This window comes from Drosophila busckii, chromosome 2R (assembly GCF_011750605.1).
Source record: "Drosophila busckii strain San Diego stock center, stock number 13000-0081.31 chromosome 2R, ASM1175060v1, whole genome shotgun sequence".
Taxonomy (NCBI): Eukaryota; Metazoa; Arthropoda; class Insecta; order Diptera; family Drosophilidae; genus Drosophila; species Drosophila busckii.
This window is the reverse complement of record NC_046605.1, coordinates 17,791,258-17,815,036: the sequence shown is the minus strand read 5'-3', so window position 1 is coordinate 17,815,036 and position 23,779 is coordinate 17,791,258. Positions and strand designations below refer to the sequence as shown.

General features: G+C 35.9%; 1 protein-coding gene and 1 non-coding gene across 2 annotated transcripts; one reads left to right on the top strand and one right to left on the bottom strand.

Annotated features, from left to right (window-relative positions):
• Window positions 1-594: 594 nt before the first annotated feature.
• On the bottom strand, window positions 595-10,995 carry LOC108594694 (serine protease 27). The gene is given in 5 exon segments (XM_033295032.1): window positions 595-924; window positions 1,932-2,637; window positions 10,010-10,033; window positions 10,538-10,574; window positions 10,932-10,995. Coding segments are annotated over 5 exon segments (1,161 nt in total).
• A 12,229-nt stretch (window positions 10,996-23,224) lies between these two features.
• On the top strand, window positions 23,225-23,296 carry Trnag-ucc. Its single transcript has one exon. It is a non-coding gene; the product is annotated as a tRNA-Gly (tRNA).
• Window positions 23,297-23,779: the final 483 nt, after the last annotated feature.

The following is a 23,779-nucleotide window of genomic DNA, read 5'->3' as shown; positions in this document are numbered from 1 at the left end:
AAGTAAATAATTTTGTTGCCAGTTGTGTAGAAAGTTTGTGTGGCAACTTTAAAAACACGCTTGCCACAACTACATGCCACACACTATATATATATATATATATATATAGTATATATATGTATTTTGAGCAATTTATGTAGAGTTCAAAACTTGTTCTGCTGGCCGCACTTTGTGTGCGTGTCCTTGCCTGAGGTTTTCAGGGATATATTTTATGATATGGCGCAAAATGCAAAATGCATAACAATCTCAATTGCAGTTGAAATGCAGCAAATTGGGATTTATTTATAACAGAGCGAGTGCTCTGCCTGGAGCCTCGTCCCTGGCCTCATTCTAAGCAAAAGGCAAAGGCAAACTTATAGAAGCTGCTGCTATGATGCTGTTGCTACCTGTGTAAGGAGTAAAGAGCCAGCTAACCCAGTTTCAAATTGCTTTTTTATTTGCCAATGCATGTTTATGGATATTTATGCCTGGGACGACTCTGAGTGGTCTGCTGGGTGCGCAAATTCAGTTAAAGTAGTTTATGACAAAATTCCTTAATATGCATTCCAAAAACTTTTGTTTGCCACATTGTTGCAGTCAAAGTTTGAACACCAACTAAAACTCATCCTCATCCGCATACGGCGTACACAGGCAAGCGTGCGGCGTATTCGTCGCAATCCAACGCAGATATTCGCTCACACGCGTATAAACTCCAGGGGCATCGGGACGAGCACAGCCCGTGCCCCAAGAGACAATCCCAGCGAGTTGATACTGCCCGGGCTTCTCGTCCAGCAGCACGTGCAACGGTCCTCCGCTATCTCCACTGCACGCATCCTTGCCACCCTCTCCCAGATATCCAGCGCAGATCATATTCTCCTTAATCTGCGTGGGGCGGTAGCTCGAATTCCGACATTCGTCTTGACTAAGCACCAGCACCTCAACTTCCTAAGAGAGAGGTCAAGAGGGTTTACTACTCAAAGCAGGAGAGTGCATTAGGAATAAACAGAACAGCATGTGCGAGAGAGAAAGCAAAAAACATAATCTACATATGCATACATAAATTTAAAATCCAAGCTATTTAATTCACCTTAGTAAGTTGGGAAAGTTAAGAGGAGTGGGGACCGATTCCGAGCGGAGATATAACAAAGTTCTGATAGATAAAGTACTTGGTTGAGATATGCCAGAGGAGTTTTTCACTAGCTCTAGCTCAGGAACTAGTTTCATTCTCTGATTATTTAGTTGAATTCTTTTAACTAAATTCACTACTTTACTTTTACTTGAAAGATGGTTAGCCACATATAAAACGAAGTAGTTAATTTGCAGAAAAATGTTATATACATAGGTATTTTCTCCTTAGTAGAGAAAGATTAATATTATAAACTTGAAAGTATAACTAGATGTTTACTTACTTTACTAATAAATTAAATTACTTATGGAAAAAATCGTAAAAATTACTATTTATTACGATTACAAATAATCAGCAATAATCATAAATATTCATTAAAGTTTTCAGTTTATTTTAAAATTTTTTGTGAATTATTTGTATTCATTAACGTAAACTTATTGGTTCAAACTTTAATGCATAAGAACTTTTGAAATTTATGATTTACTTAAAATTCGTTTATAATAAATTTAGTAAAAAGTTTATTGCACAATTCAAAAACAAGTGGACAGGTTAAAGTTACATAGGAACAACTTTCATTATAGTCATATTTCTTATTTATATTTCAACTCCAATAGAGAAACACTCTTAAACGTGGAGAAAATTTAATTTTAAGCGACATGGAAAATGAGAAGGAGCAACAGTAGGGTATGGAGAGGGAAAAAGAGAGGGAGACCCTAATGCGCATAGATTTGAGACGCTATGTAAGCCAGAGAAAAGAAAGCAAGAAATGAGAGAGAGAGAGAAAGAGAACACTCAAAGCCAAGCACGAGCCTAAGACTAAACTCACCTGCAATGCATCTGTGGCAAAGTCACCCTCACGCTTCGCTCCCCAACCCGTGACGATACCCAATTCACCTTCAAAACTGCTGCTGGGAGCGGAGAGGCAAATGGGTCTAACGTGTCCTTCGAAGCTGACAGGATGATCAAGGCGAATCACAGCGATGTCGTTTTCAAAGCTGCGCGGATTGTAAAGCTCGTGGGTCTTCACCTGGTTTACCTGGCGCTGCAGCACGTCGGCGTCGCTGTCGCTGCGATTGTGCTCGAGTAATCGAATAGAGATGAGCTCATGGGGAACGCCTTCGACACAGTGAGCAGCGGTTAGCACATAAAGATCGTTGATCAGTGAGCCAGCGCAGTAGAATCGCTCGAGTATCAAGATGACAGCCATCCAGGGATACTGATGACGTCGCGTCTCCTGACCACCCACAATGCGGTGCAGGGTGTTGATGAAGCCACAGCGACAATGACTGCACTCTCGCTCCATTAGGTAACTGGGCATGGTGCTGGTTTCCGCTTGAGCACTAGTGATCTCCATTCCAGGCCTCATCGTCGTCGTCGTCGTGGGTCGCAGTATGGAACCCAACCAAGCCAATATACCATTCGGACGGTTCCGTGCCTCTGCTATTTGCACCAAAACTCCGCAGCACATCAAGCAATAGATGCAGACAATGGTCTGGCGATTTAAACTCATCTTGTTGACCGCAAATTCGTAACTGTTGCAATTCCATTTGGCAACGCAGTTTCGATCTCACTGTAAATCCAGTTTTGCATTTCTTATCTTAGGCATAGAAAACTCTCTTCGAATTATTTTCGCCAGACCAGTTACCAGTTCCTGGTCGCATGCATTGCTTTGTAGCATTTTCGCTTTTATTAACCTGTCGCCCCCATTTGCCTCCCAGCTAGCTGCCAACTTTCCACTTTAACCACAATTTTCCACACTGCTGCGCAAATGAATTCATGAAATGTTTGCCCGATAATGTGCACACACGTTTTGCCAACCCCAAGGCCAGCAAACCTGCCCCGTCCGTTCGTCCGTCAGTACAATGGTGAAAATGTCGTTGGCCCCCACACAGTTGGTAAAAATTTCATAATTTCAAAGAGCATTTTGTTTACTTTACGAAAATGATGAAGACCATTTTAATTTTTTATTTGGAGAGTGCAAAGCGTTGAAAATTTTGTTTAAATATAATTTAATAGGAAACAAAAAGATAAAGTAGCGCTATTCATTAATCATTTGTTTGGAATTTATCATTTGCATTGTAAATTGGAAAACATTAATAGATTGGAAATAACACCTGACTTGCATCTTTTGTATATTGACCCTCATAGTTGTCAGGTAAATAAAGGAAAAAGAGGATCAAATTTCGTATTCTCCATTGATGTTTATATTTTATATGACGTAACTACTGGAATCAACTTTCATAATACGTTACATCTGGAACTTATGTTTGTTTCTATGTCAGTTATTTACTTCCTCTTCCTCTTGACAAAGTTGATTATTGTATTTCGTTTTTCATAGTACCTTACATCTAGAATTTACGTTAACTTCTAAATCTGCCAGTTATTTACTTTGTTTTTGGAAAAGTGTATTTCATAGTCAGATTATTCTATTTTTGATAGATTTTTGTATTTCATAATACGTTATAACTTCTATCTCTGCCTTTTATTTTCTTCTTAACAAAGTGTATTTCATAGTCGGGTACACCCTATTGCTCTTCACAAAATATATATTTTAGTTCAAATTCAAATAGATTTTAAAACATCGCAGAGCACATTAATCAGCTTATTCAGATTAATCAACTTCAACTTTGATTTAAAACATCTATTAACAATTGACTAAGCGGATTAATCTGTTATTAGTTTAGCTCCAAAAAAAATACTTATACAGCTTTGGCTGCAGTGATTGAACGAGAACACAACTGGGAACATCATAATTTCTTATCAACTTGTTTGTAACTCTGATATTATGCAAATGGGAACGCTTAATGAAGCAGCGTCTAGTCTGTCCCCCCGCCTCCCCCGCACTTACTCCAGTTCGGAGCTTTGTAAGCTGGCACACAAATCTCTAATAGGCTTAGCATGAAATATTGACGCTTAGTGTTGCCAAATGTTGTTATTTATCTTATTGTTATTAATACTATGTAAGTATCTTTTTTTTTGGGTGCTGTCGTAATTAGGAAGTTGCTCTGTAAATTAGTGAAAGCAGTTTAATAATAATAAGCGGCTTATGGCCAAAGCGGAAACAGTTTGTGCGCTTGGGTTTGGCCAAATGTTTTTGTTGACAATCAGTCGAGGGTGTAGACTAATTGAATTTGAAGAGTATGCAACATAAATTCCGTGAATTATTGTAAACGCATTGAACCTCAACGTGGCTTCAGCCAATTGTGCTGACACGCCCACGAGCCAGAAAAGGCGACGACATTGCAACGCTTTAACACCAAAAACTGGAGTAGAGAGTACAACATTTTTTATATCTGTTTGATGAGCGGTCGGCGGCTATAAAAATGCAGCCTAGTAGCACGTAAATTGTCCAATTATGTTAACTCAAGCTGCTCTCTTCCCAAACGAGCAATGCGTAGGCTGCTGCTGCTGCCTCGCAGTAGTCGCTGTGGCAAGGCTAAGCTGTCACTTTTGATATTTTTCACTCTTAATTGATATTTATGGAAATGAATGTTGTATGTCTGTCTGTGTGTGTGTGTGGAGCTAACAAGATTTAAATGCAGCATTGATAGTTGGGGGCGCACTCATTAAGGTAAGCAACAGTCTAATGAGCACGCCACAAATCCTGCAAGTGTCTTCACAGCTTGTGGTGGCACTGGCAATAAGTTGCAAGTTGTGGTCAAAACAATGGCCCAACAACTGCCAAAGTAATTCCTAATCCTTGGCGCGTTCCCATAGACACAGTGACCAGCACACAATTAGTTTTGCGTACTTGACAAAGAAATATTGCTTAATTGCAGAAATGTAATAACTCGGCTAAGAGAGCAAAAGTTTTAGAATCAAGTTCTGTGGTCTCATTTCAACTTGCAAGTTCATAAACTGTGGCAAGCAACAAAGTGGACAGACTGACAGACAAACAGACAGACAGAAGTGGGTTAACAGAAATCGAAAACAAAAGTTTCGTTTCAAGTGAAATGTAAAGTATTTTTAATTAAGAGATTCCTTCTGAAATAAATATTATAAGATGTTAGTACGAAACCAAAAGCATTTAATATCAAATAAATGAAATATTTTATAGTGACTTGAAGTTTGCAACAATCAGCCTGCAGTTCGGGATAGAACTAGTCACCCCACTAGATTTGCTAAAGAGGCCGAACTATGGACTAAGGGTGGCCGGCTCTTATAGTAAGTTTCGTTCACATCATAGTTATAAGGATTAATTGATCTATTTACACGTTTAGGTTGTGGATAATACTAAGTGTGCTGTATACCCTGTTAGCTTAATTAACAGGAGCCTAACAGAAGCTTAACAAAAACTTATTTATTTTGTATATTTATAATTAAAAAATTGACTTATTATTTGTATAATAGATTGTAAATAATAAGCAAAATAGATTGTAAATAATCGACAAGTTTAAATTTATTTGTCTACCTAATTTCTTGCACCTAACTAACAAGTACAATAATAATAAAAACTAAAATAAATTTAACATAAAAAAAAATTTAATGTCAACTATGAACAGTCGACGATAAAAGAAAATGATTACAAAAAAAATATTTAAAGTTAAATTTTAAAGTATGTATTTAAAAAAGAAACACATCAATCTAATAAATAATAAATAATACGAATACGTCTACTTGAACTAGTTCTTCACTTGTCCAGTTGACTATAGAATTTGAATTTTTCCCTAAATATGGAGTAAGACAAATACACTAAAATGAGTTTGGAGTCCAAGCTTTGAACAAAGATTGAACTGATTGAATGAATGATTGATTAAATAAATTAATAACTGAGTTGAATAACTTTTTAATTGCTCAAAAAATAAGTTTTGAAATTGAATTTGATTTATTTTTGCCAAATATTTATTTCTTAATTATTTTGCACAATAAATGGCCAATTTATAATTCATTTTTGAAGCCAATTTGCGATCTGTGTGTATGTGTGTGTGTGTGTGCGTGTGTGTTTGCGAATATCTTTAGTCGCTGCCAATTGCATACTTGGCTTGTTGTTAAACATGCGCTCGGGCTGCCAGCTTGGCTTCTTTATCTTGACAGCATCGGGCTTTAAAATACATGTTAAAATATATATAAACACAAATGTACAAACATTCCGACACAGACACAGATATATATGCAACCAAGCCAAGACAGCAAGACGTTCGTCGTATTACTAACGATGGATCGAGGGGGTTGGGGGGCAGCTGTGCGTACAATTGCAAAAGCGGCAACAACTTTTAATTAAAAGCAACATTTTCACAGGCCGCAACTACAGCAAGAACAACAAGCTTATTAACAGTTACTTGCAGCTTAAATCCCTGACTCCACTCGCATGTGTGTGTTTGTGTGTGTGTGTGTGCGTCTGGCATTTAGCCGCTGCAAGAGCTGTCAATTGATAAACAAGTCAACTGTCACTTAGGCCCCATATATATATTGATAGCTCGGCTTCTCTTATCGGGGAGCCCAATGTAGCGAGAGGCTAATCAGGCAAAATGCTTCGCCAATTGAAGTTGAGTTGGTGTCGCAGCAGCAGCAGCAGCAGGATCTGCTGCCCCATGGGCTGCCACTTGTTGCCCCAAGCCAATGCTGGATGTCGATAAGCCACATGGCTTGGGCACATGTCACAAGTTGTTTGTACTATGTGCATAAGTAAATTTAAGTTTACTTTTTTTTTGGTTTATCAAAAGTGGAAATTAAACGCGGCTAATGAAGATTTTAATTGCGTGCCACAAGCGCAGGTTGCATGTGGGCTGTTGCTGCTGCTGCTGCTGCGTATGCAACATGCCGCACAACATGGCCAGCGTTTGTTGCCAATGCATTTGACACGCAATCTCTTGCAACTTTTACTCCGACCCCCCTCACCGCACACTAGTCTAGTCTGCCCAGTTAGCTGATAGTGTAAGCTGCTTAGGTTTTAGCCTCGCATTTTGGTTGGCCAACTCTCAAGTCTGATTGCATGCCGTTTATGACAGTTGTGCGATTTTTATACGCGCCTAAAAAAATTGAGGTGATGTGGGCTTCAACGGATTAGTTTGTTAAATATTTTGCATTAGAAAGTCTAATTTAACATAAGCTCAAATAGCACGGAATGCAAATTGTTGACCCATTTATGACAAAGTATTAGATATGCATCGAACTTAATACGAATTTGACTTTTGAATGCACAGCATGTATTTATTTAAAAATATATTATATTATAAAGAATTGTTATGAGTTTAAAAAAATTGAAGCCCAAGAAAGCCTCGGAGGAGGGTGGGAAAAGTACGCATAACTTATTTTTTTACGGCGTATTCGAAAACAAAATAAACTTTTATTTTTAATTTTTTTTGTTCTAAAATTTTTAATTATAAAATTAATTTAATCAATAAAAATTAAAATAATTGTTATTTTTCAATTATTAAATAAAAATTAAGTCATAACTTTTATTTTCAATTTAATAAAAATTGAAAATAACAGTTACGTCGTAATTTTTATCATAAAAAGAAAATAAAAATTGAATTGAAATATCTTTTTAACCAAAAGACCCAGATCAAATATCGGACTATATATATAATCTACACATCAATACCTTTCATTTGATATATAATATGTATATATAAATGCATGTACACATGTATGTATATATGTACATTTAATATTGCCCATTGATGCATTACTTTAAGAAAATGTAGTTTTTATGATTTATGTATATATGTATGTATATGTATTTATGTCTATGAATATATGTATGTATATTTGTTTATGCTTATATGTGTACATTTATGATTGCCCATTGACGCCTAACTGTCGCCTAATTAGCGACAACCTGGCGCCTAATTGCAGACTCATGTGTAAGCCCAAAAGAAAGAAAGAGATAGCGAATACAAATTTGACAGACATAAACTGATGGTCAAAAGTATGTTTACACAATTAAATATTAAAAAAAAAAAATTTTTCTGCTTTTGCTTTAAGAAAAAGTAATAATATATATTGTTGCAGCAACAGCAAATTTTTTTATAATATTCAAAAAGATATTGGTGTATAAAAACTTTTGTCCAACAGTGTATCATAAAAAAATCAAATCTATTTTTAGAATTCGATTTGCATGCAGGTGCAGCATAGTCAAACTTTTTGTATTCATTGATACTTATTTCATTTGATAATTAATTGTGATGGGCCGCAAACGTGATGCTGTTGTTCGCGAGTTTTTTGACTTGAAGTCAAATGAATTTGTGTGCAAAATTTGTAATCGTTCCTTTAAGGGAAATTACATAACAAATTTGAAGAGGCATCTGATGGAGTGCCATGCCGATCTCTATACGTCAGAGTTGGACCAGGAAAATAGTGAAATAATTGCAAAAAAAAAAAAAATTTAGTATTAACATTTCGTCAAGTGATGTAACTAAAGCGTGCGTGCAATTGGTGACGGAGGAGAAATTGCCATTTGCCATATTTGATTCAGCTCCATTTAAAATACTCACTGAACAAATATTTAAAGGCTTGGACATGAGTCCAATAACTTCACGCAATGTGATGCAGCACGTTAGTGATAAATATGAGCTTGAGAAGTCGGCCCTAAGAAATCGCTTAAATTGGCAACTGCTGAGATTTATGGCTATTCACCAAAGCCAGTGGATCTCAGCATAAACATTATGAGCTATTGGGAGGATAAGAAGTTCACTTATCCACGCCTGTACCGTTTGGCTAAGGTCGTACATTCTGTTCCCGCTACCCAGGTTTCAGTTGAAAGGGCATTTTCTGCATTGAAACTGGTAATGACGGACCTAAGATGCAACTTGTCGGCAGACTCCTTAAAAAAAATAATGTTCTTAAAATTAAATAAATAGTACATACATATATACATAAATATATAAGCATAAACAAATATACATACATATATTCATAGACATAAATACATATACATACATATATACATAAATCATAAAAACTACATTTTCTTAAAGTAATGCATCAATGGGCAATATTAAATGTACATATATACATACATGTGTACATGCATTTATATATACATACATATTATATATCAAATGAAAGGTATTGATGTGTAGATTATATATATAGTCCGATATTTGATCTGGGTATTGATGTGTAGATTATATATATAGTCCGATATTTGATCGGGTCTTTTGGTTAAAAAGATATTTCAATTCAATTTTTATTTTCAATTTTTAGGATAAAAATTACAACGTTAACTGTTATTCTCAATTTTTATTATAAAAATTGAAAATAAAAGTTATGACTTAATTTTTATTTAAAAATTGAAAAATAACAATTATTTTTAATTTTTATATAATTAAATTAATTTTAATAATTAAAAATATTTTTTTAATAAAATAAAAAATAAGTGTCATTTTTAATTTTTTTTATACAAATCCGTGCAGCTTCTATACAGTTACGGTCCCTTATATAAAAGCTTATTTCAAATTGATTCATTAAAATAATCAGCAATAATCATAAATATTCATTAAAGTTTTCAGTTTATTTTAAAATTTTTTGTGAATTATTTGTATTCATTAACGTAAACTTATTGGTTCAAACTTTATGCATTAACAAAGCTGTTCTGACTCTCCTAATGAATTCTTGTAACTAACACACATTCAGTGATTTAATAACTACAATATCAAAAAATACAACATAATCTTGAATAAGCTCTCGCGCTTTTTTAGTATGCTAAGTTGTATATTTATAATCAATCTGTTCTTACTTTAGCTACTCGCTTCAAGCGTGGAAATTTGTTTCTGAAATGTTGTCAGTAAATTTAAAAAACACAGATTGAGCCAAATAACCTTAGCACGAATATATAAAGCAGTATCTGCAAGCTTTCAGAAAATAATAAGTGCAATAGAATACTATGTTATGATTAAATGCTATTACTTTATAAAAGAAATTATAAAAACGTAATCATCAAGCTGAGAAGTAGGAATATACATAACAGATTAGTAGAAGACAATGCTATTTGACCTAATAAAATTCATGTACAAAATATTACCTGTATTTAGATTTAGCCTTCCCTCTTTTAGTCTAGCCGGACACAACAAAATGATATCAAACTGATGCATTAACTTCTCGCAACCCACTCTTATCATTGATCCTCTCGATGTCATCTCCTGACGTGAGTGAGTGGTCTCTATCATCTCACGATCTATCTCCCGACACTTATCATCATCACTATGCGTAGAACACTGCGTATTAGCACTGATAGAAGTGTCTCAAGCGAACTAATGGAGCATAGAGTGAAGGAGCGCACAGCTATCTTAGTGAAGTTGATGAGACGAAAGGATGAGAAAGAGAAGATAGGAGACCACGTAGCAGTGTCTGAAAAGTAGATATTCGACCGCTGATGAGAGCTGCGTAATCCCATGAAGTATATGACTATATGACAAAGATCATACGAAATATGAGATTGACGAGAGATACAATGAATGAGACACAAGCAAACCCTGCCTAAATAAGCACATCAGCGACCTGAGCTTCTTAAGTAAAACAATGATAGCTCCTCAGCGTCAATCGTCTAGTTGTGCAAAACTACATTTATAAGAAAAAAAACACATCAACACTTTATAAAGCTACGACAAGCTGAGTCTGTTTGATCATTCTTCTGTCCTATTTTATGCGCTTTTCTAACCAAAGTGTATGTGATAAGATGGCTGCGTCTTACTTTAGCTGCTCGCTCTGTTAAATAGTCAATAAGAACAGTTGTTTATTTATTCTATAATTTTACTGCCTTGAAATGCAATCTACAATTAAGTAAACTACTATTTTATCCGCCGATATGCGGACAGATTGATGAGCACTCAGCTTGCTTGCCAAGAAGACTTTACCTGCTAGACCCCTTAAGAGATCTTCGCACGGGCAAGGGCTCTTCCTCCTCCCAACCGCACGGTGCCAGGACTATCTGCTAAGGCTAAATTCATTATAAGAGCATCACTATGCATGCTCAGACCGTGTTAAAATTCTTATATGATCATGTGACTTGGGCTATAGTACACTGAAGTACTCGCTTCTTCTCACTTAATAATATAAATAAATAAAAAAACCAAAAAAAAAAAAAAAAAAAAACTAAAACTAAAACAATATTGACCAGCCATTACCTATACCCAAGCTTGGTTGCAAAGCAGAGCGAGAAAAAAATGTGAAAAATGTCACGCTTGATTTGAGTTAACCGTTCAAATGGACACCTGGGTCGAGTGAAAAGCGAACTGTCAACACACTAAAGGAAAGAGCGAGAATAAAGAAAAATCAACATGGCACACAAATTCTGTGATAGACAACGTCACAAATAGAATTCGACAGATCGATTAGGCATACAAATGTGCAATTAGAATGTGGATGGAAGTTCACTTGACTGTCACTCAGTCAGTCAGGGGCTAAAACAAATGTGAGATAGTCAATTGCTACCCTTTGCGCAATAAACCGTTACAAATGGGCAGCACAAAGAGAAATAACAAAGTTGGTGGGGGGGATATAAAAACAGGAAGCGTTACAAAGACCTAACGAGCCATACAAAACGACACTTAACCTAAGGCCCACCCACATACCCACAGATCTATCATAGCATAGGTAGCCTAGCAGCTATGCAGCTCCAAAATATACCCTGTTATCAATTGAAGTTGGGTATCGGGAATTTCATTTTAAATATATTTGGCAATTAGGCTCTAGCTTAAAAATTCGTATTGGTATATTTAAAAATATTAGAGAATTACAAATTATAAAGTGGAATCGAATTGTGCTCACTACCCAACCTATATAATTTAAAAGGCAATATCTTTCTTAAATATCTGAAATAAATTGTATTATTTTAGCGCTACATAAAATACTTGATTGCATATTTATCTTCATTCAAAAAATTTTTGTGATAAAAAAAAAAAAATTAAGCAAAATCGAATCGAAAAATATGTATGCAAAATCGGAAGCATCAAAATTCAAGTTTAAGTTAAAAAAATTAAACAATAACTAATATTTTAATTTAAAGTTCCTAGTGCTTTGTTACAAAATGTTAAAAGAATAATATTTTTTAAATACTTGCCAATGCTTAAAGCATGAAATAAATAAAAAAAAAATTGTAGGCCATTGTCGCTTACCTGAAAATAAAATGAAGGCTTATTATTAGTTGCTATTTAAACAAATTGTTGAGTTAGCGACTTGTCGCTAGCTATAATGTTGCTAATCGCGAATTCCTTAACGCCCCCGAATATATATTTTATTTTAAACGACGAGAGAGTTTAATTTTAATAATAGGTCTCTTATTCATATAGCCTCTCTTATGTCACTTCAGTTGCCCGTAGTGAGAGTGGTCTGGGGTCGAGCCACAGCGGAGCCAAATCGTACATTGAATTTCTTTTTATGCCGCACGGGTCCGGCCACTTCACCGAGAACAACTAGGTGTGACTCGAACAAATTAAAAGTTAAGTGAAGCGGAATACTCTCCTCTCTCTCTCATAGAATTACATATATATACGACAGATTACTATAAACTTAAATACAGCTCAGCGCATGCAGCTGTCTCACACGCACCGGAAAGTGCCAAAAGAGCCAAAGAGCATCCGAGCAAAGACGCTTACACAGTTAGATCAGCTGTCGGGTTGGCATCCTTTGCTCTTGTGCCACAAAACCGCGCTCGAGCGCACAAAATCGCATACAATTAATACAATCAATCAGGTCTAACTTGTAGTGATAATATTATAAATTTTACTCAGCAATGGGCCACAAAAGCCTAGAGTGAGCCACACATCTAGTGTTTGCATAGTTTATTGACTTAAAAATTGAATTAAACTTTGGCTTTTTTTTTTTTATATGTTACTAAAAAATAGTGTGAGTCTCGTAATTCCCATTGTAACATATATTACGACTATAGGGGTCATGGCAGGCCTTCTTCCTATGTCGGGGCTATATCAGTTTGCAACATCACCCAGCCTAGGCGTACTCTTCTATACGAGCACGTATCCAACTTCAAACAATTACGCTAATCGAGAAGCCGTACGTGTCGGCCACTATGGGCTATGATCGATGCTGCGACGGACGGATGCATCTTGTCATATATACATATCAATAAATATTTCTCTCTCGTCGAGCACAAGAGTGCTGCTGCGCGTGGAAGACACCTAGGACGCAATTGTCATTATTAATTGTTAAGACTGCGGCGATTTTTGTGCCACAGCCCACCCCCGAACAAAATGCAGACTGTGTTGCAGGCGTTGTCATGTCGACAGTCCATTACAATTACATATTAATTAATAACAATATTTTCGGGTGTTAATGCGTGCTGGTAATTAAATTTTTGATTGACAAGACCAAGTGCTAAAAACATAACGGCAAACAAATTCGATGCGAGCTTTTAACAAATAAAATTAAATTGAAATTATGAAAAATAATAAAATTTAACTAAAAAAATAAAAATTAAATATAAATTAATATAAAATTAATTTGAATTTAATAATTATATAATTCTAAATTATTTTATTTTGTTGATTTTTATTATTTTTCTTTAATTAAATTTGAAAAAATTGATAAAACAATTCAAATAAAAAATGTGGCTAGCCAATAATAATTACAATTTTAATTTTAAGGATTTAGTCTAGCACAAATTCTCAACCTCAATCAAAGCACTTCCTGCTTTCGCCAATCTTCAGGTTGAGTTTTCAATGCGCTGCTCCCCCCCGCTTTGGAAATTGGAAGACAATGCAAACAACTGCGTCGAATGAGCGCCGCCTGCGTGAAAAATGCAAATCAATTCAATTAAAACAACAAGAGCAACATGCAGCAGGAACAAGACAACAGCAACAAGAAATGCCAAGACGCATGCCTCAATGCCCCATCATAGCCGCAAGCTACACAAGCCGACAAGCAACAATAGCAAAAGCAACAGCAACAGGCATAAAGAAACCGCAGTGTGCGCTGTTGCAACAACGGCATACATGCCACAAAAGTGTTGCAGTTACAAGAATTTTAATCAAGCGTTTAACACTAAACGCGCCACAGACTCGAAACGCCGCGCAGACGCATAAACAATTTTACAATTGTTGTTGTTGTTGCTGTTGCTGTTGCTGTTGAGCCTTTATTGGGGCTTTGTTGCTTTGCTGCATAAATTAACTTGCCGCTTGTCTAGGCTGCAGCAGCAACTGCGTCTGCGTGCCACGATCTTTGGGACCCAAAAAGCCTCAAACCATCGCCAGTCCACAAAGTCGCTCTGGACTGCTGTTGTTGTTGCTGTTGTTATTGTTGCTGTTGTTTTTCGACTTTGCTGCAGCTTGGACAAATTTAAATTTGCATGACAGTCGCACATTGATCATGCGGCTTGTCTGCGAGTCTCTCTCTCTCCCAGGAACTCCAACTGTGCCAAGTTGCAACGCATTTTCAATTAACCAAAACATGCCAAAGCCGCCAAAAGTTGCAATGACATTTTGTATTTGTGGCATGTTGCATGTCGCCGCTTGCAGCAGCAGCAGCAGCCGCATTCATTGCTCGCTTTTGGGGCCGCCACCCAACAAAAATTCAAATATAAAGCCCCAATAAAAACCATTCAATAAATCACAACAAATTAACATAAATCTTTTGCCGCGTCTGTCGTCGCGACTGTTTTATTTTTTTATATATGGGGCGGCAGTGGTAGTTGCATCTGTTCTTGATGATGATGTCGATCGTAAATCCTCCAAATTTTGACAAATGCTCAAAAAGCTTATTCAAAAATGGACAATAAAAAATTAAAAACCGAACACTGTACACAGAGAATATTAAAAAAAAAACATTGTTTTGTTGCTGCTTAGTACACGAGGCCAACGACAGGCCACAAAAAAAACTTTATGGCATTTTCAAAAGACTTACAAAATAGCTTGGCAAGGCTGTTCGAAAACTAATCGGATGTGACTACTGGATACTCTTGAAATCAAGAGTAATATATATATATTTCATTATTGTATCATAATAGAAATTGTTAAATATCGTTAGTATCGATAAAGTTAAACATAATCTACATAAAGCTTTGAATGTGCATTGATGACAATTTATATTTTATAGTTTTAATCAAAATCAAAATTCAAGTTATAAGGACTCTTATTAATATTCATATTAATAGATTTGAATTCATCTAGTAAAGTGCTATAATCTGTAAAATGGCAACGGAATACTCAAAATCCACCTAATAGAGAAATATATTATTAAATTATCACTAAGAGTTTCAATTATCCCCATATCGACCTTTTTTTTTATATACGTACATTTTTTAATTTAATAATCTAGAAAAGTAGCTTAGCTTGAATAAACTAATTATTAAATTTAATTATTTATTAATCTAAAACATATTAGTCATAAAATCGGCGATGATAAATAAGTTTAAAAGTTTCCCGCTTTACCTATGGTAATTAATTATAGCAAAATCATTTTTCATAATTTCTAAATACACTTAATACTATGTAATTTTTAAAATAAAACACTGAACACGGACTAATAATATTTTGAGATTTGGTGCTGAAGCAATGTCCATAAAATTGAGAGTTGTGTTTTTTTTTAGCGATAATTCATAATAAAGTCAAAACACAGCATTCGTTAGAGTATCTAAAGAAGAGCCACAAATATTTAAAGAACAACAAAGAGCAAGCAAATGCAGCTTTACACACATGACACAAATGGCGCACCGAATGTTTCTTTTAGAACGCAAAACGAGCGCCATAAATGTGAGCAGCGACACTCTCAGAGACACTCAGACAATGTGTGTGTGCCCACAATATAGACAAGCGACTGTGGGAGTGTGCGTGTGTGTGTGTGTGTCTGCCCCAAAGGGTCCCGCATAACGCACATGTCTGCAAAGTGTTAATGTGAATTTATGATGCATTACGCGGCTTTGGCATTGGAGATGAAGATGCGATGCTCTGCTCTGCTCTGTGCCCGCAGCCAAAGCAGCGACTGTCGTCGTAGCTTTTGAGGATTGTTTTCATATTTTTGGAGTTTTTCTTTTTCAGCTACTAGCTGCATAATGAAAAACAGATTTAAGCAAAACTTTTTGAGTGCTAAGCAGTCGAAACGCAGTACATGAGGGAATTAAGTGATAGCGCAGAGCTATCAAATATCATAAAGAAAATGTATGAAAATTGCATGATTACAAAATTTATATGAAGTACTGAAATATTAAGTAAATTCAAAGGAAGTCAGCATTTGTTTTTAATGCACTTTCCAATATTCAAAGCAGCGCAAAATGTTCGCAAAACTCGAATTAAATTGAATTGAATTTTTAACATAAATGATTAGATAACGCCTACACCTCCTTCCCATAAAATCTTCTTCAAAGAAAAATATATTTTATTTTTTATATTTAGTACTTAAATAAAATTAAATTATTTTTATTTTCAAATCTTCGGACATAGGCTATATTAATATAATTAATCTATAATTTTCGTATTCGTTTTCGCCTTTATCTCTTCCCTCAACAATCTTATTCTAAGAAATAAAGAATTTTACCATTTTCACCAAGCTAGATTCTTGACATTTAGTAATTAATTTAAAATTAAGCTTTAGATTTTTTAATTTTGTATGTATAGCTAGTATCCTTACATTTAGTATTAATATATAGTTTTTTATATTTTTCTATTGTTATTGAACCACGCCTCCACCACTGCATGCCTTGCCAAACTAAAGTCAAAGGCTAAAGTGCAGCTTAAGTATAAATCTGTTTAACTTAACACACACTCGAACCGATGCCACCCATAAGCGATAATTACAACGACTTTGGACCAGCCACAAAACACTCAACAGCTGACACTACGCCCACAATTTAGGATGTCACGCCCATGGCTTAATTGAAACCGCGTGCACAACTCGAATTCGAGCCATATATGGTTCAGCACTCTCAATCAGTGAACTCAAGAGATTTGTATTAAAGTCTTGGGACTCAAATTGCAGGCGGCATTGAAGTTGCAGCTATTTGTGTCAGTTAATTAAATTATTGTCAAGCCAACGCCGACTAATAAACTTTCAATTAAAGCCAAAAATATACACATTTGAAATATAGAAGGGGCAGAGTCATAAAAGTGTGGCAAAAGGTGCGGGGTGGAACGTGCAGCGGCAGATGCGCGCACATAAAAACAATTTGCTCCAGTTCACAATAGACATGAGAGCGGGTTGCTCGTAAGGGCAGCAGGAGGGGGCGTGGCGCGGCGTGGCGTTGACAGCTACGCTCGCTGAACGCGCATAATTTATGAAGTTCCAGTTACCAGTTGCAAGAGACTCCAAGTTGCCACGTTTATTTGTTTGTTGCACACGCAATGGGCATGACGAATTTCTAGGCGCTGCTTTGAAGTCAACAGAACTTCGCTCTCTCAAGAGCAAGCTGCCCGGCCCCCTCACACCTTGCATTGCCCCCAACTCTTTGCGACTGTTTGTAGCTCGTAAATAAAATTGTAAATTGCCATTTTGTTTTATTGTTTCAACCGACAGTTTTTATTGAGCTCGTTTTGTTGCTTTTAGTGCTCCAGACTTGACTTTAACTCTCGCCGTATATCTTGACCAGATTTCGAACGGATGCTAAACTTGGCGTCGAACTCTCGTCGTGCCCACGACATTTCCGTTAATGAGCCATAAAGGTGCGCAACACCTTGACAATTTGCCAAAGAAATTGCTTTTTGGTTGCGCTCTACCACAAAAATTATGGCTTGCAAATTGCTTTAAGGTGCAAATTATGTTGCCTCCAAGCGCTATTTGAAACTTGAGAGTATAGTAATTGTCTAGGATAGGCTAGGGTGAGCTTAAATGCAAGTCAGCTTAAGACAATCGCTTAACGAATAGTTTGTGATATTCCATTTTCTATTCCATAGGTTAGGAAGGGTTGCGACCCTCTTTAAAATAATAATTAAGTGGTTCGTGGGTTCTTAGCTTTGATGGAATTGTTATGAACCGGAGTTTGGGTTAATTAGAGGTCTTCCAGAATTCTTTCAAAATTCTTCTGGTCTGGGATGATCATTTCGGACTAGTCTTCAAGTATTCGTGGTCATTTTTCAAAACTATATCTTCCTACACGATTCTCTTGCTGTCGTTGATACATTAAAGGTTTAATTCAGCTTCTCTTTAGAATAGGTTTAATGATGGAGGAGATCCTTAGAGCTTCTGTATCTCAGTCTTGTGATCACCGCTCTGTCCACGATACAAGGACTAACGTCCATTGGTATGACTCTTCCGAAAAGACTTTCGAATTGTCTGTTTATTTGAAACTATCTTAGTTCTCTAGCATTGTCTATCCATTTACAATTTCGAAACGATAACAAAACAGTGTCCTGAAAAGTGCAAGTCCTTAGAATCTTATTTCGGAACAGCTCCTACATCACTTCAATTACTGTAGCGAATTTAGTTTTGTTCGATTCTTCTCTTGTAATTCATTTCTTCTACCCCATAAACTTCGCTCTTAAGCACTTACCTAAGTGACTAAAAAAAACACTGCCCACCTTCATATAAAAATATCCATTTGATATGGCATATATCAAAAGTGCTAATGCGACTCGGTACAAATGATGCTGGCTGCTCCTTTAAAAGGAGCGATAATAGCGAACCACGCGAACTAATCACGCAATAAATGAGCGCTCATCAATTCATAGACACTGACTGCAGTTGGTGTGTGCGACTCGTTTGGGTTCGGTGTTTTTGTATGGGCATCATCGATGGATGGTCAGCGATTCGCGTTGACTAAACCAAAGCAGCCCCCAAATGAGCAACAGCAAAAGCAATAAAATTTATGTTAAGTAGCACGGCCATAAATAGCCAAGGGTCCAATAGACTGGTATAAGCATGGATAGGAGGCAGGAGAGTCGCGAGCTGGCCTTGACAAAAGGCAAAAAAGAAGAAACTTGAAATCGTGGAATGATAAATGTCAAAGCAAATGACATAAATAATCGAATCGAGCGCAGCGCGGAGCAGTCAAGCATAAAAGCGATGCTGTGTGTGAGGAAAGTAGAAATAGCCCAAGAGCAAAGCAGCGGTGGCTATCATCATCATTGTCAACATCATCATTGTCATCATCATCATCATTGGCTAGACCGGCGACGCAGCCATAAAAAAGTATAAAAATCCTTTAAGCAGCGCCAAGTGTGGTCCATGATTGGGCCAAAGCAGGCAGTTGGCAGTTGGGAGCAGGCATCAGCACGAGCCTTGGCTGTTGAGCAGGCGACTTCAATTATTGATAGATTATTTACTGTCAGTCAGGCAACGACATTGCCCATTGCCATTTCCCATTGCCCAATGTGCCATTGTGCGAGTTGTGGCAGTTCCAGGAAACGCACTCATCATCATCATCTCCGCCTTTGAGTTTGCTTTGTACGCGACTTACATTAATCATCAACTCTGCTGCTCTTCCCTGCCCCGTTCCCCTCCGCACGCCTCTGCAGCTCTCGTTTGCTCTATGTTTGTGTGTAATTTGTAATTCTTTTAGTGCATATTCCATTATGAAGACTCAAGACATCGCTTCATATATCATAAGTATGAAAGCGGGATGAGACCGAACAAAATGCCAAAGTATTTGCATTGTTCGCTTAACCCCATGAGCAAATAAATATTATAGAAAATATATTTTAAATTATTTAAAACTATTAATCAAAAAAGCTTAAAAATGTTTAAATCTATTTTATAAAGTAAGTATAAGAAAAGTAAAATATTTCAAGCATGAATTGCTTAGAATGCTATTATAATTTTTATAACTTTTAAAAAAGGAATTAGTCCCAGAAACTAACAATAATTATAGAAAATATTTTAAATGGGGTGATATTAGTTAAAAACAAGTAATATTAATAAATAAGATTAATATATTTTAATTATATCTTTATTTTAAATTTAAAAAAAAATGTTTCAATCGGAAATAATTTAAGATAATACTCATATCCAGAGATCGGTACTTCTTTAATATTAATAGAAAATACTTAATAAATACTCTTGATTTAAGGAATAAAAAAAAATTAAATATAAATTTTTATAACTCTCTCTCTTTAACATAACTCTTAAGCTTACTGCCAACTCAAATTCTGCCTTAGTTGCTCTGCCTTCATGGGTTAATTAATTTATCCGGCAGTTCAGTTACCTCACATACCAACACAAGTCTCTGTCTATCCCTAAGCCTGTCGGAGCGGCCACCTATGCAACTTGTTGTCCACATGTCCACATCTGCTCGCAGTTAATTGAAAATTATTTACCAACAATTTAGCCGCAGGGCTGCAGTCGCAACTGACGTGTGCTAACAGTCGAGGTGACCGGTTAGCAGTCGATGATTCATGAGCAGGCAAAAATGTGAAATTCAGGTCAGAGCATACGCATGTCAATCACTCAAATGCAGTTTTCGATGGCAACGCATTGATTTCCTCGAAATATTATTGATGACTGAAAAAGTTTGTGCTGATGACTCCATAAGCTTTAGCTTAGGCTGTAGCTAGAATTTGCCAACTCACACAAATCGATGCGTAATTAATTGGTCTGGCAATTTTCGCATGCCGCATGCAATTAAAAATTCATATGCACAAGTTCAATGTCTTAGAGAGTCCAGGCCGGGGCTGCTGACTGTGAGCGCCGCATGTGGCATAATTTTGTTGCCTGTTCTGTTCTGTGTGCTGGCCAAATGTTTGCCTCTTAGCCGGAGAACTGGTCAGCGACTGGGACTTGTTTTGATCGCTGCTGGTGTGTGGGCTTCCCAGCCTTCCCAGCAACATCAAGGGGCAAGAAGCTGTGGCGCATTGAGCCTGTCTTGAAAATATATGGTCCGTTGATTACCGCTTGCTGTGATTTTTGATTATGCAGTTTCCGTTGCGTTTCTACTCTTTTTTTTTTTTTTGCATATGTAATTTCATTTCGTTCTGCCCTTTGCTTACGCATGCGTCTCAAGGACTTTGTTGCAAGACATAAAACATCTTTAAATTAATATGCAAGTACACAATGAAATATTTTGAAATATGTTAAGCTTATTAAATGTTTTAATTATATGCGCCTGAGCAGCGTGAGTAGCTTTCTTATTTGTCTATGCTCTAAGCTAAGGCAATAGGAGTATCTATATAACAAATTTAATTGGTACAGCTCTTATAGTCGCAGAGTTATTCTTGCTCATACAGACGGACAGACCGATAGACAAGTCCCAATTAATTCTTGTTTAAACTCTAATTAATAATTTGTATTCTTAAGGCACAGTTTGTTAATTCTAAATTATTTTATCATATATTCTAAACTAAACTACTTATTTGTTGTTAACATACTTATGGTCACTATGTTTACATAGCATATATAAAAAAATATTTGAAATATTTTCTAATGGAATTCATTTCTCAATAATTCAAAGCTGTGAAGTTTATTTGCATTTGTAATTTAATTTTTTTCTATTCTTGCCTTTTTTGCATTTTTAAATTAATATGCGCTACACTATGAAATATTTTGAAATATGTTTAGCTCATTAAATGCTTTAATTATGTGCGCCTAGCTTTATTATTTGTCTATGCTCTAAGCTAATCCATGCTGCATGACTAAGCACTCGGCTCTTTGTTCAACGATTAAGCGCAAATAATAGCGCTCAATTAAGCAAAGTAGACAGCTCAATAGGCTTGAAAGTCATGCTGCCAACGCAGGCAATAAAAAATGTAAAAAAAAAAAAGAAGAAAAATGCGCGCAGATAAATTACACAAAATGCTTTGAAGCAACAAGTTTCGAACGTCTCGCATTTCAATAACAAAATAAGCCACAAAGCGTTTAAAGGGAAATCAAAAGACCAAACCACAAAACCAAACGTAGTACAATGACATCATTTGGCATCAGTGTCAACTTTTCTTTCCAAAAAGGTCAAAGGCGCGCAAGAGAAACAAAACAAAACAAGCGCGGCCTAAAAGCTTCGCAACCGTTTGGACGTCTAGCTAGCTGGCCAATCAATTATATGAATTGCTCAAAATGGTAGCTGGCCAGCTTCAACTTCTACGTGTGTTTCTCTTTTGATATATGAGTCGCAATTTGTTGCTTTCGATACGGGAAATTATCTACACGCTGTGCGCGTAGCGTACAAATTAATTAAATGCCTACATGGTGCGATCAATTCAAGTAAAAAAAAAAGAGCATAGAAGAGATCGACTGCTCATTTGAACTTACTGCTGTTTTTACGGTTCATTTACAGCGGACAGCAGCCGTAACAGCAGCAGCAGCAGCCACCCAACTGAGTTCCCTATGGACCGCCTGTTGCTTTAGGGTCTAACTCAAGTCTCAGTTTGTGGGGGAGTTACTCATGTCCAACAAACTAGAGCTATGGGCTTACATTGGAAATAATATTTTAAATTGAATATTAACTGCAAATTAAAGTGGCCAAGCTACCTATGAAGTAATACCTATTGAAAAATACACTAAAAAATTATTTATATACCTTCTAACATGACTTTTGTTTTATTTCATGACAATGACCATATCTATGAAAAGAAAAAGGCAAAAAAAATTAAATATATTACTCCATTACAGAAAAAATCTTTTATTATTTATTTTATATATTTATATTTATTTTAATGTAATTTAAAAAAACTCAAACAAATAGCGATCTAGATCGGCAATAGGATTATATTCATACCAAGCTTGGAGTCTCTAGCTCTTAAGGTCTCTGAGTTCTTGATGCTCATACAGACGAGCAGCGCTTAATCGATTTAAATTTATACTTATACTTTAAGGGCACTGCCACGCCCCTTTTACCCTGTTACATTTTTATTACTAATATACAAAAGTTACAGAGTTATGTTATTAATGCCCCAACTAATTCTTGGTTTAGCACAAATTAATGCATTTTTAATTTTAAGAGGAATAATTTAATAAAATAAGTTCGAATTTTTTCTATATGAATATAAATTTACAATTAATTTTTGTTAAAATACTTTTGCCTACTACTGTATAAACATAATCACTTAAATACATTTTACCATTGAATTTATTTCTCAATAATTCAAAGCTTTGAGTTTTAAAGTTTCAATTTATTTAGAACACAAATTGCTGATAATTCAAAATTCATGGTCCACTTTTTGAAGGTCAGCCTCATTATTATTAACCCAATTGAACCCTTTTCTTATCTCAAGCAGAGTCTGCTCTGGATGCTGTTCTAGTTTGATACTCGATGCTAAGAATTAGTTTAGTTTAGTTCATGTAGAGAAGTTAGCAGCCCTTAGCCAAGTTGCGTCGGTGGTGTAATGGTCAGCATAGTTGCCTTCCAAGCAGTTGATCCGGGTTCGATTCCCGGCCGACGCACAACTAAATTTTTTGGTTTTTTTGTATTTAAATTAACTTTTAATTATCGTTGAGTTGCAACTAGTTCTCGTTTTTTGTTTGCAGCTGTTGCTACAAATTGCTTTATAATTAATTTAGTGTTGCACACACAAATTGCTTAATTGAATAAAACTAACAATGGCAATGGACCGCAGCTGTGACAAACTTGTTTGAAATATATTCACATAGAATGCATTCAATTAAATTTCAATTATTTTGTCTACAAATATTCATTGACATTTTTGGTTCAACATTTTTGCATGTCATCAAACATTAAATTATGCTGTTCACAAGCAAAATATTTAAGCCAATAATATGCAAACAAATATTTGGCGAGATGAACTCCGAACAAACGCGAAGTTCATTGACTTGAGAGACTGGGAGACAAGTCCGCAAGTCCAACAAGGACTTGACTAATTAGTATGCCGTTTGCATATGGCAAACGCTTTGTTTGCACTAATTTCC